The 18901-nt window shown below is 47.4% G+C and overlaps 1 protein-coding gene and 2 non-coding genes across 4 annotated transcripts in view; 2 read left to right on the forward strand and 1 right to left on the reverse strand.

The window, feature by feature from the left end:
• The window catches only part of Vac14 (VAC14 component of PIKFYVE complex), a 93387-nt gene extending 75428 nt beyond the window's left edge, over positions 1-17959 (reverse strand). The window contains exons 1-7 of one of the 2 annotated variants that reach the window (XM_042700984.1): positions 17533-17936; positions 3423-3573; positions 2924-3091; positions 2625-2687; positions 1669-1776; positions 962-1071; positions 658-764 (exon numbers count right to left, since the gene is read on the reverse strand). In XM_042700984.1, coding sequence (XP_042556918.1) covers positions 658-764; positions 962-1071; positions 1669-1776; positions 2625-2687; positions 2924-3091; positions 3423-3573; positions 17533-17636 — 811 coding nt within the window. In that variant the 5' untranslated portion in view covers positions 17637-17936. Of the gene's footprint in view, positions 1-657; positions 765-961; positions 1072-1668; positions 1777-2624; positions 2688-2923; positions 3092-3422; positions 3574-17532 lie in introns of both variants that reach the window. The other variant, XM_042700983.1, reaches the window with a different exon arrangement.
• Positions 4964-5034, forward strand: Trnag-gcc. Its single transcript has one exon. It is a non-coding gene; the product is annotated as a tRNA-Gly (tRNA).
• Trnag-gcc lies at positions 5590-5660 on the forward strand. Its single transcript has one exon. It is a non-coding gene; the product is annotated as a tRNA-Gly (tRNA).
• Positions 17960-18901: the final 942 nt, after the last annotated feature.

Genomic DNA, 18901 nt, shown 5'->3' on the forward strand with positions numbered 1-18901 from the left:
GGACTGGCTGGCTACTCCAGCCTATAATAGCCTGGCTCAAGCCTAGGTTTCTAGAGACCTTGTCCTCTCTCTCTTGAAATCCTGCTGATACCATTTGAACACACAGAGACCAGTCTGCGGAATGATGTGGCACTGGAACCCATTGCCTCTCACCCCAGCTGCCAGCCAGGCAACTGCTAGACATGGGAGAAGCTGTCTCAGACCACCCCATCTAGTCACTCTTGCAACTGACTGCCCAGGTGCACACCAGGCCCAGTCTGGCTAAGGGGAGTATAAGTCATTCCACTGACCTGCAGACTCATGATCAGTAACAGTTGCTATTGTTTTAAAGCAGTTATGTTACTCAGTGGTTTGATACCTCACAAAAACTAACATATACAATCCTAAGCTCCAAACATTCCAACCCTAAGTGCTTAGGCCATGCCTGCTGCAAAAGGAGCTCCAGATCTTTACTTTATCTCAGACAAGATGAAAGGATTTCCAGGTCAACAGAGAATCTGGCTCTCTTCCTCACCAAGACCCTGTGTACCATGGCGCCTGCTGTCTAGTGTCGCATGGGTTAACTCTCCTACCATAGCTCCTGCCTGCCTCCTCACTGGAGCCGAGACACGAGAGAAAGGGGCTTCCAAGGAGGCAGCTGGGTCTTCACACACTTACCTGTGGTCTGGCAGTGGATCACCAGGATGTTGGCCATTTCAGCAAACTTAACACTGGAGGGGTTCTTCTTAATTTCCTTCAGGAATTCTCCAAGAACTACCTCACACCTACCGATGAGAAGAGGAGGAGGGAATAGCACCAGGTGGTGCTCTGGGTTGGCCATGTGTCAGGGGGACACTGTTTAGACACCAGGGGTGGAAGCAGAAGCACACAGGTTAGTACAAGCATCCTAGGCTCTCCTGCTGGCCTGGGGCTTGGGAATCTTGTGCAGCCCACACAGTTGCTTGTCCCACTTTGTACTCACATTTTCCGAATCTCTTTGCCATTGTCACCCAGGATTTGAAAGAGTCCATCCAGGATCTCTGGCAGGTAATCCAGCAGGTTGATGTCTGGCACAGACTCCAGAACCAGGATCTGGCCAAGGGGAAGCAGGAGAAGGGAGAATTGGCCCAGGCGGAAAGCCTCCTCTCCCCCTCACCGCTGTCTGGGGATCTGGCAGTGAAGGGAACCCTACAGTGTCACATGTCACAGTAGTCAGGTGTCTCTGGGACAGAGTGCTGGCAGTGATCATTTTCCTTCCACATGCAGAGGCTGCCTGGGGAGAAGGGGATGGATGGGGGAGGCCAGATGAGGCTAACAAAGGTAACTGTGGGAGGAAGTACTATGGGCATCAGAGATACATGGGTGTTTTCTGAGATAGAGAAAGAACTGTATCTCTTCAGGGGCAAACAGGATGGATGGATGTTCAAGTCAAAGGTGGATAAAATGTTTTGGATTATTAGGATTGCTGGCTACAAGGGCGATAACAAGGAGACCAAAGGAACTACATACAATACCCTTCTCTGTCATGGAGAAGAGTCATGTAGAAAGAAAACTTTGTTTTGCCCAGGAGTGTTAAAATAAGAGGGGTGACCAGGTACGGTGGCTCAAGCCTGTAATCCTAGAGAGCTGATGAGACTGGAGCAGAGGATCTCTGTGCCTGGAGGAACCATGCCAGGGGCTGGACCTTACCCAGGAGATGATGAACTGCCGGGCATACTGGTTGTTGGAGTAAATCCTTTCCCTTAACAAGGGGATGAAGCCCACCAGGTCAAACTTGTTACTCTCAGTCACAATATCCTGTGGATGAAAAGAGTGTGAGCTGTCAAGAGGCAGAGACCAGGCCTCTCTGACCTCCTGCATTACTGGCCCTGGGCCAGCTCCAGGGTCAGGTAACCATGAGGGAAACAGCAGATCCTGAGTTACAGAGGTGAGGTCCCTGGAGAATCTACCTTGATACAGGCCAAAACATAAGCAAAACAGGTAAGACTGAAAGGTCCAGGGAACTAACAGAATGGCAAAAACCTATTCCTTGTAGTCTAGTCCAAATACCTGTTGTTCTGTCATGGGAAGAGTGGTGTGGTAGGAAAACTGCTTTGCTTTGCCTAGGAGTGTTAAAATAAGGGTGATAGCCAGTTATGGTGGTATGGTGGCTCAAGACTGTAGCTTCCCTGGGAGGCAAATCGGGGGATTGTGATATGAGGCTAGCCTAGGCATAAGTTTGTGAGATCCCATCTCAATCAGTGTTGGGCATAGTGGTGGGTGCCTGATATCTAAGCTGCAGAGGAAGTACAATGGCTAGGCGCAGTGCCACACACTTGTTATCCCCAGCTACACAGGGAAGCACAAGGAGGAAGACTGTAAACCAGGCATAAAGCAAGACTCTACCTTGAAAACAACCAAAAAGGGGCTGGAGGTATCGTTCAAGTAGTAGAGCATCTGCTTAGCAAGCACAAAGCCCTGAGTTCAACCCTCCATATTCCCTGCCCCCTGTCCCCCCAACTCCTGCCACCCCATGCTGCAAATCCAAAACAAAGATTAAAACAAAGAGGGAAGAACACTTTCAACATCAGAATTTTTCAACTGTACATACAGAAAAACCGGATTCTAAAAATAAGAAGATAAAAGTGATTACAAAGTAAAAATACCTTTAAAAGACGATCCAGGAGCTCAGATCCACTTTTCACATTGGGGTCTGGGTCAGCAGCTAGCTACAAGGCACAGAAACAGGAGAGAAACACAGAGGAAATGGTCACAGTCAAATGCAAGCCAAGAGACCTACCATGTACCCATGGCCACCAAACCTATGGTGCAGCTTAGAACACAAAGTTTGCTCAGTGAATGGATCTGAGAAAGGTCGGGGAGGGAGGTAAAACAACCTGGCCAAGGAGTCAGGTGCAGAACTCCCATGGACATCCCCAGGGCTTTCCCAGCTACAGAAAGTTACCTTACTCAGTCCGTCAAAAAGAACATTGAAGTGGGGCAGCACAGCACCCCGGGCCACCTTGACGATGTTGTAGAGGGCCTCACAGGCATAGTAGCGCAGCCTGCTGTCTGCATCATTGAAGCAGGTCAGCACAGGCTCAATCAGCTCCTTCAGGTAGAGCCCAGAGTCCTGCAATGGGTAGAAGGCAGTGAGACAGATCAGAATGGTAAAAGGTCCTGGCTCCACAGCCTGCAGTGTCAGCTGATGCCCAAGATGCTTAGGCCTCTGAGCGGGGGCTGGGCTTAAAGATCTATCCCAAGCCAGTCTCCTAAAAGAGGGGTTACATCTGAGGATATGGCTGTAAGGCCTGGAAGCCAGTCTTGCTGGTCTTAGGTGTAGGAAGAGTGGTAATAAAATACAGATCTGCAGGACCCTGCTGGGTCTCGATATGAAAGGTATCGATGCTTCAGTTACAGTGGAGGCCATCACTAGTGTGTCTGTCCCCCAGGAGAAGTGCTACCTTGCCCAGGGCGATAGAGCAGGCGGCCAGGCCGATGAGGCCCCCTTTCCGGCTGTGGGGGTGCTGGGACAGAGCAAACTCCTGAGATAGGGTCTGGATCACATGCTTGATTTGCACGGTGTTGTTCTGGGCCACGAACTCCCGAACCAGCCTGGAAAGAGAAAGAGGAGCTGTGGGATGGGTGGAACCAGGCTGCCCTAGCTGCATGGGGCTCCAGAGAGGGGCCTGGGATCAGGAAAGAAGAAGTGGGATTTTAGGGCAGGTCCTCTCAGTTCTGCTGTTGCCTGGGAGATGCTGGATGGGCCATGATTGTTTCCCTACTCCAGTCTCAGGTTCCTTTTGTGTATCCTCTTTGGAAGGAGGAACTATAGTACTATTTCACTTTTGAAAATGAAAATTATTGTCCCACTGAGGATCCTAATACTTCGACTGGCTTTATGGAAGATTTGCTCAACTTTTACTCATGCACAGAGGGTGTCTTCATATGGCCATTATTTCAGGGACAGCTCTAGCAATACCCTACAGACAAGTAGCTGTAACAAGTGTTGTACAAAGCCATCCATGGCTAACGCTCCTTAGGTGGATTGGGAACCAAATCTTTTTTTTTGTTGTTTTTTGTCCATTGTAGGGCTTGAACTCTGGGCCTGGGCACTGTCCCTCAGCTCTTCAGCTCAAGGCAAGTGCTCTACCACTTGAGCCACAGCACCACGTCTGGTTTTCTGGTAGTTTATTGGAGATAGGAGTCTTAAGGACTTTCCTGCCTGGGCTGGCTTTGAACAGCAATCCTCAGATCTCAGCCTCCTGAGTAGCTGGATTATAGATGTGAGCCACCAGCACCCAGCTGGATAACCAAATCTTAAAACATGTTGACAAGCATTTCCCAGGTAAAGGAAAGAAGGCAGAGCTGAGTGCTGGTGGCTCACTCTCTAATCCTAGCTACTCTGGAGGATGAGATCTGAGGATTGCAGTTTGAAGCCAGCAAGGGCAGGAAAGGCAGTGAGACTTGAACCACTTAAAAACTGGAAGTGGAGGTATGGCTCAAAGTAGTACAGTGCTAGTGTTTAGCACAAAAGCTCAAGAGCAGCACCCAGGCCCCGAGTTCAAGCCTCACGAATAACAACAACAACAACAAAAAAGGTACATTAGTTTTTTGTTGTTATAATGAAATAGGAGAAGTAGGCTACTTATGAAGAAAAGTTTATTTAGCTTATGGTTTTGAAGGTTCAAGGCCATGGCTCCTGAATCAGCGCAAGTTCTAGTGAAGGACTTCTTTGCCATGACAACGGTGGGTGCTTGTATGGGAGAGAAGGATCACATCCTCATGGGGCTGAGGGCTAGAACTGAGAGATGAACCAAGAGCCCCAGGTGGAAACTGAACTCCAGTTCCTAGCCCCAATTCTGAAGAAGCAGTAGCATATGAACATTTGTCTCCCAGACTGAACAAACCAGCCAGGTGAGGCCCAGGAATCTGACAGAACTCCTGTAGTTATAGAGACAGCCCAGTGAGAAGAGTCTGGCAGATGCCTCAGAGGACAGCTGGAGCATTGGTGGTTCAGTGGTAGAATTCTCGCCTGCCACGCGGGAGGCCCGGGTTCGATTCCCGGCCAATGCAGTGCTGCTTTTATTTTTGTCTCTTCCTGGCTAGCTTTGTCACACAGGAGGAGCCATCTTTCTCAACCACAGAGGGCCTGCAGCAGCCGCCCAAGGCCCCAGTGAGTCTGGGACCACACGTTTGGCTCAAGGGAGTGACTGGGGCTCCCCAGAGAAGCTAGGCTGGCTGTGGCAGCTCAGCCTGTAGTCATCCCCTGAAAGGGACTCCATTGTACAGCTCTCAGCCCGTGCTGGTGGCTAACAGAAAGCCTAACACAAACAAAATGGAATGGGAAATTCAGACAACAGAGGGGAGACACACCCAAAGTACTTACTGAGCAGGGAATTGAGCTCCAGTTTCTGTTTTAAGGCCTGAAGGCAAATCAATTATGTGTGCGTGTGTGCACACATACTCCACATGCCCACACCCACCTTTCTGCTCCCTCCTGCTCTGGAGTGGAGGCTTACTGGTCTTGCAGCACTGCTGATGTGGCAGCATCAGTCTGGGCTGTGACTCAACAGACATACAAGGAGGCCTAGAATTAAAGGAGGTGCCACACAGCTGTAGACAACTGGAGCATTGGTGGTTCAGTGGTAGAATTCTCGCCTGCCACGCGGGAGGCCCGGGTTCGATTCCCGGCCAATGCAACAGCAATAAACTTTTTAGCCTTACGACACTGAACTTGAGATTTCATACAGCCTAACAAATATGTGAATACTATCAAAGGACTGCAAATGACTTATTACTAATTTGAGGTTGAAATGGCTTTGACAAGAATTCAATGAATTTCACTCCACTCCACAAATATCTAAAACCTACGCGTCCTCATCCTTGAAGAATGCAGGATGTGGTATACAATCAGTCCATAGGGCCAGCTGTGCCTCCTTCCCCCTCCTGCACAGGCGGCCTGCCTGGCAAGCCCGGCCCTGCTTCTGTCTGACACAAATCTCAACGGCACCTGGAGTGGGAGTGAGGACATCCACTGGGCTCCAGCCAGGACCCAAGAGGGAAGCCAAGCCCTCCCCCCACTTCCAGGCATCCGCAGAACCACATCCTCCCCGGCCTCCTGTTATTCCCAGAACAGTTGGGATGAGCACTCCACCCAGGAGACAGTCTCATATGGGATGATACATTTCCTAGGCTTGAAGGGCTCTCTGCTGGAGTTGGAAGGAAACAGAAGAGTCCCTCAGGACTACAGTGTAAGGAAGGTAAGAAGAGGGAGGTTGAGGCAGGGAATGGTGAGGTGAGGGAAAGAGAATGGCTGGTGGCTGGTGGTGGGGAGTGCAGGCAGCCTCATGAGCTTCTGCACTGAGGGTTCTGAAGAGCAAGTAGGTGTTGGTTCTGGACTGCTGAGGAAAAGGTGAACGAAGTTCAGAGGCAGCATTTGGCAGGAAGCGGGTGGCAGGGCTGGAGAAACAGCCCGTGGTGAGCAGCAGACTGCTTGGCAAAGGGCTTGGCATCTCATTCTGGTGGACGGTGGGGAGCAGGTGAAGATGGGAACCGCGGGAGGAGGGACGCAGTGGTGGCTGGTGTGGACCTGAGTGGCATCCCAGGGAGCTTTAGGACAATGAGCTCACACAGCGACTGAATGGCAAAGGAGCCCAGGGGTTGAGGTTCTGGTGTCTTCTCTCTGCTGGCCTCCTGACAGAGAAGCTGGGAAGCTGGGGTACTGGTGTTCTTCACCCTTTGCAAGCCCAGAGGAACCTTCTGCTTTGCTGGATGCAAGCTGGGGTGCCTCTACCACCCAAGTCTTACCAGGCAGGGCTCAATTCCTGCCACTATAGTCCCCAGCCATTACAAGAGGATAGGCAGGCAGTTCAGATCCTGCAGGATCAACAGCCAAGTCTCTACTGGGCAGAGCAGTGAGTGCATTGCAGATAGAATTTCTTCATCTCCTGGCAAACAAGCACCAGCAGACAAGCAGTGGTTCCCTCTGGAGCGGAAGCTATGCAAACATGTTCTCCAGAGCCCGGGCCTGGGGTCAATCCTAGGCCACCAACAGGATGGATCTGTCTCTTAAATCAAATCAAGCTCATCCTTCGTCCAGACATGTGTGGAATGAGAAGAGAGCCAGGGGCCTCTCCAGCCTGCCCGCCCAGCTCCTAACATCATCTTGCATCACAGCCAGAACTGCCTTCCTACTGGGCCAGAACGTCCCACTTCATCTGCAGGGACCCCTCCTTCCTGCCCCTCCCCCAGCGCGCTCCACTCAGCTGCAAGGCCTGACTCCGATGCAGCCCTCTCAGCTTCCCCACTCTCTCACAAGGTGAGCATGTCTCTGAACCCCAAAACACTCAGTGACCTCTTTCTGTAATTAAAAAAAAATGAGCTGGTGGTGTCACCAGTTATATTCCTTCCATCTTTACAACCTCTTGATCAAGTCTCTGAGGATTTGACACCATCCTTGGCACCTCTAGCACCAACCTTGTCTCCTAGTCTAGTGCTGAGTATCTACCAGGGGGCCAACCAACAAACACCTGCAGGCGACTGAATCTATGAGAAGGCTGGCACCACTGATGCAGGGCAGAGCACAAGCAGTTCGGCAAACCTGGGCAAAGCCAGACTGGTGGCCTGGTAATGGTCTGTAAATGGAAACCCAGCCTGTTGGGTTAGCTAGCCTCTGTAGAATTTGAAAGGTTAAGGGCCTAGTCTTATCCCCAGTTAAAAAGAGACACCTTGTTAACTTGTCACAAGAGACACTTCCTGGGCTCTTGAAATGCATGCTGGGAAAGGCCCAGCATGCCTCAGCTGTGCACAGGATGTGACCTGAAGTGTGCCTGCTGAGGGGCAGGCATGCTCTGACTCTTCGCAGGGGGCTTCAAAGCTTCAAAATTCTGCTCTCAGCCAGCCAGGGCACAATGTGGCTCTTCACTGGGAAAGTACAGATAGGAAAGCAGAGCAAGTGAAGTTTAACAGCTGGCATCCCCAGTTCCAGGCTCAGTCTCTCTTCAAAGACTCTACAATGTCTCCGCTTTCATCTATAGCTTGGGAGCCAATGGTGGGGGGTTTTGAGGCCCACCTCGTTTTGAAGTTAATACTTAGCACAGAAACTTTCACGATCACAAATCCCTGGGGCCGTTCGCTGACACAAAGGTCTTGAGCTCGACTGTTCTATTCACCAGAAAAAAGAATCCGTGTGTGCCTGGTTTCTTCATAAAAGCACTGAAAAATCTTTTCAAGGAGGTGGTCCTCTAGCAATGGCTTAGAGCTTCCATTTGCAACTGGTCAGCAGGGTCACAGGATGGCAGAAACATCTGTCCCCAGAAGACATGAGCCCCAAAGCAGGCCAGCATGAACACATCACACAGATGCCCCTTTCTAAGAAAATGAGCCGTAGGCAGAGTGGGCTGTATCTGGACCATCATCAGCTAACTAGGAGAAGGCCTGAGGTCACCTTGCACCACACAGCTATGAGCTGCCTGAAGATTTCAAGGGGTGGTTCTTCCTCAGGACAACCTCCTTCCACACCTACAACCTTTACCTTCCATACCTGAAACAGTCCCAGAGAAACCAAGTCCCATCCCGTGAGTCTACAAATCCCAGTCCAGTCTCTCCCACCTCCTGCAACCACTCCCCACCCCCAAGCAAATGAACACACCCAATGAAGGTGGCAGTTCGCTTAAGCAAAAGAAAGGCTCTCAGAAGTCAGACACACCACTTTCTCCATACTTCTCCTGCTGCTGCTGCTGGGTATTCAGACATCTCCAAGCATCCCTTTACATCTTGAGGTGCTCTGAGATGAAGATCAGGAGAAGGCAGGAAATGAATAACCACTGGCTGAACATTCACTATATACCAGGCAATAATGTGCTGTGTGCTTCACAGGCATGGGTCTAAAGTTTACACCTAGAAACAAGAACCCCAGATGGACACTACATACCCATTTACAGTTGGGGAAAATTGATGCTCAGAGATGATGAGAAACAGCACACACGAGACCATACAACTTGTGGATGTATGTTATACTTTCTCCCTCACAAGGATCAGCGAATACCAGGCCCTTTACACTTCTTATTGCATGAAACTCCATTTACATTTATTATGGCACTGACCAGCATCCCATCTGCCCTTGCAGATGCCCCACTAGCCCATCCTGTGTCCTAGGTGGCAGAGGTTTCAAGCCATGACACTCAGATTCCCACCTGTTCAGAGGAGACATCCTCTGCTCTAAGAGGAGATCAGTGATTTCCATAAGGACGGTGTGCAGTTTTTTGAGAACAAGATAATGCTTTGTATCTGGTGTTCTGCGCTGTGTACACTACTAGTACTTGATTAAATTCCTTCTAAGAATGTCAGCACCAAGGAGCAAAGTCAGAACCAAAGAGACAAACAGAGATCTGCATACACTATCCAGGCCACACCCATTTAACAAATGTTGATTGAGCCCCTACTCTCGTAGCTGTGAGGAAGATACAAAGATAAATCCAGAGTTGAAACCTTCAGCATGAACTTGGATAGCTTCTTTCTTTCCTTCTTTCTCTCTTTCTCTTTCTTTCTTTCCTTCTTTCTTTTTTTTTAATCCCCTGCCAAGTCCAATTATCTGTCTCAGCTCTTTGTGTGACACATTTTCTATGTGACATATGTATTCAGATGGCATATCCAGGCAGCAATTTCCCAAAGAGAATCTGGGTAAACATCTCCATCTGCTTCGCTGAGTATTGCAGTAATTTGGTTTTCACTTGCTCACCAGTCTCCAAATAATTGAATGGGAAAAGTGAACATGTGCCTCTGGGACAGGCCAAAGACATAAAAAAGGCTGAGACTTAACTGACAAAACACAGACTGAGTGAACACCCACTGGACATGACCAGCAGAGGATAAAAGAGTCACAGTCGGTGCAAGAGGCATGTTCTGATCTCAGGTGACAATAATTGTGACACTTCAAAAGGTTTCCTTCATACTGTAACAACACACTACTGGCATTCTTTGAAACTAAGATACAGTCCATATTCCATAAATTTGCTATGTAAAGTGGACAATTTAGTTGTGGATTGTGTATATTCACAAAGTTATGCAAGCGTCACCACAGTCAATTTGAGGACATTTTTGCCATTCTCCGAAGAAATTCTGTACCCTTACTGCTACAGTCCATTTCCCAAACCTCTTCCCCTCAGCCCTGGCAACCACTAACCTTACTTTTTGTCTTTTGGGGTCATCTTATATAAATGGAGCCACATAACAATGGCATTTGTGCCTGACTGGCTTCATTCAGCACAATGTTTTTAAGGCACATTTTTTAGAAGATTAGAAAAATGGAGGCCCAGAGAGAGGTTAAGCCAGAATCACAAACACACATGTTCACAAGGGTTAGGCCAAGGAAGGCAGGGAGGAGGGGACTGGCTGGGAATGTGGGCCCCACAGCCACAGCAACCGATTTCTTGTAGGAAGCCAGAAATCCAAATCTCACTGTGAAGTTTCTCAACTTAAAATGCTGTGTGATCCAGGCCAAACTAAACAGTGCGCAGGCAGGACACAGTCCCTGGCTGCCAGCCCCTGACCCCTGGATTAAGCAATTTACTGAGGGTCCTACTGCTGGTAAGCAGCAGAATTGAGTGGAATTCTGACCCAAACTTCACAAACTGCCTCAAGACACTCAGTAATTGTGGTTTTTTTTCCCAAGCTGGCTGACTTCAAACCAGGTCAAATGGGAAAGCTCTGCTCCATCTTCAATCTCAGACAAAGGAATCCTGTTAGCCCTGGCAAGGCAGAGAGGCATTACTGGAAATTTGGATCCTCTACCTTCCAGAGCACCTACATTTGCTGGCCTTTGGTACTCAAAATTCGGACAAGATCAGGAACTTGAGATGGGTTTGGCTGGGATGAAACTCAATGCACAGAAACAATAGATTTGACCAGGAAGGGTGTCATCTGCCCCAGTGAGAAGAGGAGACAGGGAGGACTCTGCTTCCACAGGGCCCAGCACACACCGCTACCTGTGGACACCTACAGGAACCAAAGTGCCTGAAAGTGTTTCTCCTCCACATCCACTCTCTGGGGGAGGATAGGCAGGGTCTTAACAACCTTTTTATTAGGGTTGTAATTTTATTAGGGTCAACCCTTTTTATTAGGGTTGGTCATGGACTATGTTTCTTGAAATCGAGAGGCCACAAAACTTGAGGTTTCTTAACTTAAATACTTTGGTCTTTAGAGAAATTGTGTGGTCACATTGGACCAAGGTGGTGGAGAGAGTTCTCCAGGTCTTTGGCCCAACAGGCACATAACACGGATATCAGATGTTGGACACTAGAATTCCTCTCTAATTTTCAGGGAGGCCTGTCATGGTGACAAAAAACTCTTTAACTGCTCACTGGAATACCACCTTCAGTATTGGCTTTGTCACCTAAACAGATGGACTCTGAAGCCTAATGGGCAGCTCAAATCACCCTAAGCTATTTAGGTATAAAATCGCTTTTATATGTAGGCCTCCCTTTTTTGGCAGGGAAAGCCATTCAAGGTATAGGAAGGCGTTCCCCCCACCCCCTCCTGCCGCCCCCATGCTAGACTGAACCCAAGGCCTCCCACTTACTAAGCAAATGCTTTATTACTGAGCCTTACACCCAGCCACCTCTCTGCCTGTTTTTCTGAGACAGGGTCTTGCTATGTTGCTCAGGCTAGCCTTGAACTTAAGATGTTCTTACTTCTGTTTCCTGAGTGCTAGGATTACAGGTCTGTGCTACCACATCCAGTGTGTGAGGATGCTGAAGCTCTAACCCCCAATTGACCATATATGGATAGAAGGTCTATAAAATAATAGACACTAAATAAGGTCTTAAGAGTAGAGCTCTGATCTCATATGATTAGTACTCTTAAAAGAGACACCCAGGACATTCTCCCCCTCCCCCCCCCCCACTGCCACACACACACCAAAAGAAGTGGGCATATGAGTACACATGATGTGAGAAGAGCTGCCTGCGAGTCAACAGAAGAGGCTCGGAATGAAATCTACTTTGCTAGTACCTGTATCTTGGGTTTTCCAGTGTCCAGAACCGTGAGAAATAAACTGTTACTGAAGCCACCCAGACTGTGCAATTTTGTTATGACAGTCTGGGCAGACTATTTATAATCACATTTGTGCACTTAGCAGGAGCTTTTGAGAAAAACTCAAAGCATACTTAACACCTCTCAACTTGCATTATTCCCCTTCACCTGCCACTCCACTGAAGTGAGCAATTCGAGCTAGAGATCATGACTATACACAGAAGCCTGAGATTTCCACCTCCTTGTAAGCAGCATCTGCTGCTTCTGCCCGTGGAATAAGTATCCTCTTTTTTTTTTAGCTCTTCTTTAAAGGGATTCCTACTCACACTTCATCATGACCACTGAGCTCAAGCAGATAAGGCTGTGAGTTCGGGAAAGGCAGAGGCAAACCTGATGGGCAGCCAGGCTTTCTTTTTCCAAACTCCTGCCAAGAGCCAGCAAGCTCTGGGATGATGTGAATAGAATTCTGCCTACATGGAACTTGAGGTCTCGAAGGTGTGGCAGATTCAGGACAATGGCAGATTCTCAGGCCCAGAGATTAGGGATCTTGGGGAGGCCATTATTCTGCCAACCAAAAAGTAATAAAAACAGTATTGACAATTACAAAGAATTAGAACAATTGTCTCTCTCTAGTATATAACAATTATAACATGCTGGATATTGTACTAAGCACTTTACAACATTAGTGCAGGTTATCAAACAATCTTATGGATATTCTTCTTATTTTACAGATGAGGACTTTGAGGAGAGCAACTCAAGGGCCCTTCCCCTACCATCAGGTGGCCTCCTAAGAAACAGGGTGCATCGAAGGCAGCCAAGAACAGGATTACACATTTTTATTTCTGAAGCATGTGAGCTGACTCATGTCAGCTACACAAGCAACTGTCCATATTCTGACATTTCCTTTACAGGTTGTTGGCAGAGATCTGATTGAGGGCCACTTTGACCAGGCCATATGAAGACTATATTCAAATATACAATATTCTATGTATAGAATAGATTTGTTGTTGTTGTTGTTGTTGTTATTGAATTCAGGGCTGGGGTGCTGTCGCTCAGCTCAAGGCTAGTACTCTATCACTTTGAGATATAGTGCCACTTCTGATTTTCTGGTGGTTAGTTGGAGATAAGAGTCTCATGTGCTTTCCTACCCAGACTGGCTTCGAACTGTGATCCTCAGATCTCAGCTTCCTGAGTAGCTAGGATTATAGGCGTGAGCCACCAGCATCTGGCTGAACAGAACTCTTCAAACTTTAAGATGTACAATAATCACCCAGGGATCTCGTTAAAGTACATACGTTGATTGTGAAGATCTGGCTCATGTGAAGCTGGAGTCTCTTTCTAACATGCTCCTGATACTGCTGTTTGAATAACAAAGTCCTTAGGGTGCAATATTATTTTCTCTACCAAAAGTGTTATGTATGGACATCACACATCAAATGGCACTAAGCACTCTGTCAAGTGCTGAGGAAAAAGAAATAGGGTTTCTGTTCTTAGGGAGTTCAAAGTCTAGTAGAGGCTCTAGGTAGGGAGTTTCTCTGAATTTCACAAATCAAGGGTAAGATGAACACAAAATGAATCCCATTAAGGACAAAGCCCATACAGAACCACCTGCAAGGTGAGAACTCTTGCACAGGCTGGGTTGGAAGCAGCAATAATGCTGAGATGAATAACTTTGTTCAAGGACTCAGCACATAATTCAAGCCAGGATAAAAGCAGCCATTTCTTTTTTTTTTTTTTTTTTGAAACATTTGGTCTTTATTTTATTAAAAACATCAAAACCAAAGAAGCAAGATTAAGTGAGGTAACGTAATTTGCCCAACCTGGCAAAACCACAGGGGTAGGAGCAGGACTGGTACCAGCATCCATACCTGCCTCCTCTCTAATAATCTCTACTTTTGTTAGAAATGGAAAGCTAGAGTGTCATTCCTTAGGGAGGCTGGGCCATTGGAGAGGCTGGTTTCTTTTTTTGCTAGTTCTGGGGCTTGAACTCAGGGCATGGACACTGTCCCTGAGCCTCTTTGTGCTCCAGGCTAGCACTCCACCACTTGAGCCAGAGTGCCACTTCCAGCTTTTTCTGAGTAGTTTATTAGAAGTTAGAGTTTCATGGACTTTCCTGCCCTGGGCTGGCTTTGAACAGTAATCCTCAGATCTCAGCCTCCAGAGTAACTAGGATTACAGGTGTGAGCTACTGGCACCCAGTAAGCAAGGCTGGCTTTTATTTGCCTTTGTTCAAGGAAATTCTGTGCATCCTGCTTCTGGCCTATCTCCACCTATACTCTTCTCAAAGCCCATCTCCATCTCTACACTTAATCATACATGCCTCAGTCAAACTCTAGGGTTTTATTACAAATGGATTTGATTGATAGAGAGGATGCTCTCCAGTCTTTCTTCTGTGCCTTTTTCCCTCCTAACATCCCTCCAGGGAAGGTCAACAGACCACTGTGGAAGAGGAATCTGAGAAAAATGAAAGAGGATCATGCTTTCTCCAAAGTCCTTTGAAGCCACTACCAAATCCGTCTGGCTCCAGCTGAGAATATCCAGGTAGAGGAGTTTAGCTCTCCCCTTCAAGGTCCTCCATGTCTACATCCTGGGGGGCTTTTATCTTCTTTGGTCGTTTGCACTGTGCTTCACTAGTCCTGGTTGGCTTTGAAGGGGCTTCCACTTCCATAGCAAAAGCAGCCATTTCTGAGAAGCCAAATGGATAGGACAAAAGTGGGTGGTAGTACGCTACTGTTTAGATCTTAAGTGTCTCCCAAAGGTCCAGTGTTAAACTTAGTCCTCAGCTTGGTACTACTGGGAAGTAGTAAAAACTTTTAAGAAGCGAGGCCTATTGGGAAATTATCCAGTCATTAGGGGTATGGCTTTGAAGGGGATATAGTATAACTGTCCTCCTTCCTCTTCCTTCCACAAAGTGATTGGCTTTGCTCTACCACATACTCCCTGCTATGATAGGATGCCTTAAGGGTCAAAGGCTCAAAAGCCATAGGGCAGCCAGGTGCTGGTGGCTCACACTATAATGCTAGCTACTCAGGAGGCAGAGATCTGAGGATTGTGGTCTGAAGCCAGCTGGGGTAGGAAAGTCCACAATACTCTAATCTCTAATTAACTACCAAAAAGCCAAAGGTAAGGCTGTAGCTCAAGTGGTAAAGCACTAGCCTTGAGTGAAAAAGTGAAAGGACAGGACCCAGGCCCTAAGTTCAAACCTCAGTACTAGCACAAAGGAAAAAAAAAAGCAATTGGAACAGAACCACAGACTGAAACCTCAAAAACTGTCAGCCATAATAAATGTTCTCTATTTATAAGTTCATTATCTTAGGTATTTGATACAGTAATGGAAAGCTAACACACACACAGAGCCGGCTTCAAAACCAACCAAACCCATGGACATGCAACCACGTTCATACATCATCTTTGGGTCCCTCTACTCAGTATAGCAGTTCTTATTAAGACTTGCTAGCACTGGAGAGCCAGGATACAAACAGAAAGTTGTATGAAAAGAGAACAGTCAAGAAAGTGGTACCTGAATAGAAAAACAGCTACAGTGGACACACAATATTAGAGCTGAATGAGAATCTTCTTAAAAAATGAAACCCCCTTAGTTGAGGAGGAGACTAAAATCAAAAGCACTTTCGGCAGTTGTTTTCCAGAGACAATTTTGTCTCTCAAGGGATATTTGGCAATGTCTGAAGATGATCTGGGTTGTTACAATTGATGGAATACTACTGGCATCTAGCGGGAGGAGGCCAGTGATACTGGTAAAAATTTTTATGAGACACAGAGAGAACTGCCCTCTATAACCAAGAATTATGTGTTCCAAAATGTCAACAGTGCTGAGGTTATAAAATCCCAAGTTAAGGAATCTGCCCTAGGTCAAACATGAGTGTCAAATAAGGGAATAGATTTAGGCTCTCAACAGAACACCGTGCTATGATAGAAATAACTATGGATGGTGTGATTGAGGAATTTTTTTTTTTTTTTTTGGTTGGTTGTGGGGCCTGAACTCTGGGCCTGGGTGCTGTCCCTGAGCTCTTCAGCTCAAGGCTAGCCCTCTACCACTTGAGCCACAGCGCCACTTTCAGCTTTTTCTGCTTATGTGGTGCTGAGGAATTGAACTCAGGGCCTCATGCACGCGAGGCAAACACTCTAACACGGAGCCACCTTCCCAGTCCCTGACTGAGGAATTTTAAAACTTCATTTAAATAATTTTTTTTTCGGGGGGAGGGGGTAAGAGTTGTGACGCAGCCCAGGCTGCATAAACTTGGGATTCTTCTGCCTCTGTCTCCAGAGTGCTGCAATCACAGGAATGCACAACCACTCTGGCTAATTTAAATGTAAATAACCATCTTGACCTCATATATGGTATATACATACACACATCTGAGGGAAGCTAGGAGGAGGGCACATAATCAGAGGGAAATGGAAAAAATAATACAACAGGGGAACCCATCAGCTGCACTGGACATTGATGGAATTGAACTAAGCAACTCAAGGGCAGTGATGGGAGGGAGGGAATGAAAGGGAAAGAGGGAACAGGTAACACTAAGCAAAAGGAAAGAAATGTACATATCACCCAATGTGGAAGAAATAGTTGCATTGTCAAAGCTTATGGAATTCACAAACTTTATAGACCAAGATAATGACAATTTGCCTTGTGAAGGTTAAAATGTGTTTGTGACTTTAAGTATCATTATCATACAATACTGTAAAATTTGTGAAATTTATGCAATCACATAATTTCAATAAAATTATTTTTAAAAATGTAAATAAACACATTACCCTTGTTAAGGTAGAACTACAATCCATTTTTTCCCCCTGATCTGGAGCCTCAAACTTCTTTTACTTTCACAGCCTTCTTTCTATTCTGAAGCCCCCTTACCCACCTGACTTTATCACTAAGATTTGGCTGTGTAAATAAAACCCCCACAAAAGTAAAATTTTTAAAATTCCCAGTTAAAAAAGTCCCTATTTGAGCACTGAGAAACAGTAAAATATAAGATCACATTTATACATACATGTAATAGTGCTGGAGAAGCAAGAAAGGTCAAACTAGTCCTACTTCCACTTGCAAGGAAGGATATGCAATCCTCTGAGCTTTAAGATCATGAGATCCACTTGACCACAGTTCCTTTCACTTCTCAAAGCTGGATAAGAAACCAAGTACCAAGTAGGACAATATCACTAGCCAATTCTTCATTTCTGACTTCTCTCCCATCAGAGACCACACACTGATCTGCTGGGTTTGATGGAGACCACACCGAGGACTCACCAAGTGCCAGGCACAGTGCTGGGTACCACACACACATTATGCCAGCTTCATTCTCTCTGCAGCAGCCCTTTGGAGCCTCAAGAGGGTGAAGAACTTGGCCCAGATCACAACCAACCAAGGGGAAGGCTGGGACACCCAGTATGACTGCAGAGCTCCCGCTCTTAAGCATCGCGCTAGGCGGCTGAAAGCACGTAACTAGCATAGCTGAAAGGCGTGAGACGCACCCCCGACCCCCCGGGGGGCGCTGGGCAGCCCGGGTCCCAAGTAGCTCTTACTTCTCGATCTCCAGCGCTGCCACCTTCCGTTTCTCGTAGAGCTTGTCATTGAGGGCACGCACGATATTGGGAGTGAGCGGCGCGAAGTCCTTCTCGGGGTTCATAGTGGCAGCTCGGGGTACGCCCCCGAGCCTCGCGACTCCTCCTTAGCCCCCGGCAGCAGGGACCGCGCCAGGGCCAGAGAAGTCTGCGGCTCCGAGCTGCCCCCGGCGCCGGCTCATGGGCCACGCCACCCTGGGCCCACCTGCCTCGCTCCGCTGCCGCCGCGCACGGTCTCAGAATCCGGGTCTGGATCCCGCTTTTTCACCCCTGACCTCAGCCGCCTAACGGCTCACGCGACTAGCTCCCGCCCGGAACCGGCAGCGTTCACTGGGCAGCCGCCATGTTACTCCAGTCACATGACACCGCAACAACTTCCGCCTTCCGCTGTGAGGACCCGCCCACCTCCAGCCACGCCCCCACGCGTAAGCCGCAGGTGGATTGGACACACCCATCAAGCCCCACCCATACCCCCCCCCCCCTGCTCCGCTCCAGGTACCCTCAGTGCTGTGTGTAGGTTCGGTACATACTGTAGTGGGTTTCTGTAGACGTTCGTGGGACCGTAGGGGTTCTTGGAGCCCGACTCAGCGTATACTTGAGTATACGCAAGTATTTCTCACCGTCATTTTCTCTGTATTCTAACCACTAGTAATACTTAACATTTTCTAAAATAAATTCACTTTCAAAACCTTAAATCTCACTTTCTGCCATGTCTCCCACCCCTGCCCCCATCATGGGGGCATTTTTAATGACATTAAAATAAATTTCCCAGTTAAGAGTGCTTCTCTCTGTCCATCCCTAAAATTCTGGATACCACAAGCAGCAGTTACACCACTACTTGTAAACTAGGGTATGTTTCCAAAGTTCTGACAGCCAGGAAACCTGGGATATAGACAACAGTCCAGATCTGTTGAGTGCAGGTGTCTAGAGGATCCCATTGGAAAGTAGCCCCTTACGATCCTTTCACAGTAAATGGGTAGCTCTGTAGTAAAATCAGGGGAAAGGACAATTTGTGGTGGTAGTTTGCTTGAACATACAGTAACAGGGAGATGCTCCAAAATTCTTCATTGTGAATAAGACTTACAAGGGGCTAGACCACCATGGAGCCCAAATGATTATTAAATACGAATGGCCTTGGATACCTATGGTACTCTTCTTTAATGAGTTGAAAGTATGCACATAAAACGATCTTGAAAGTGGAGCATTGTTTTCAATTCATAGACTAGAAACAGAATGAATAAGGGATTATGGAAGACAGATATCTAGAATGAACCCAAAAATTCTCATCCCTTTACATATATGTCCTGTACAAAATCCTCCCCTTGAATGT

Source organism: Dipodomys spectabilis, unplaced genomic scaffold (assembly GCF_019054845.1).
Source record: "Dipodomys spectabilis isolate Male_0828 unplaced genomic scaffold, ASM1905484v1 ptg000273l, whole genome shotgun sequence".
Taxonomy (NCBI): domain Eukaryota; kingdom Metazoa; phylum Chordata; class Mammalia; order Rodentia; family Heteromyidae; genus Dipodomys; species Dipodomys spectabilis.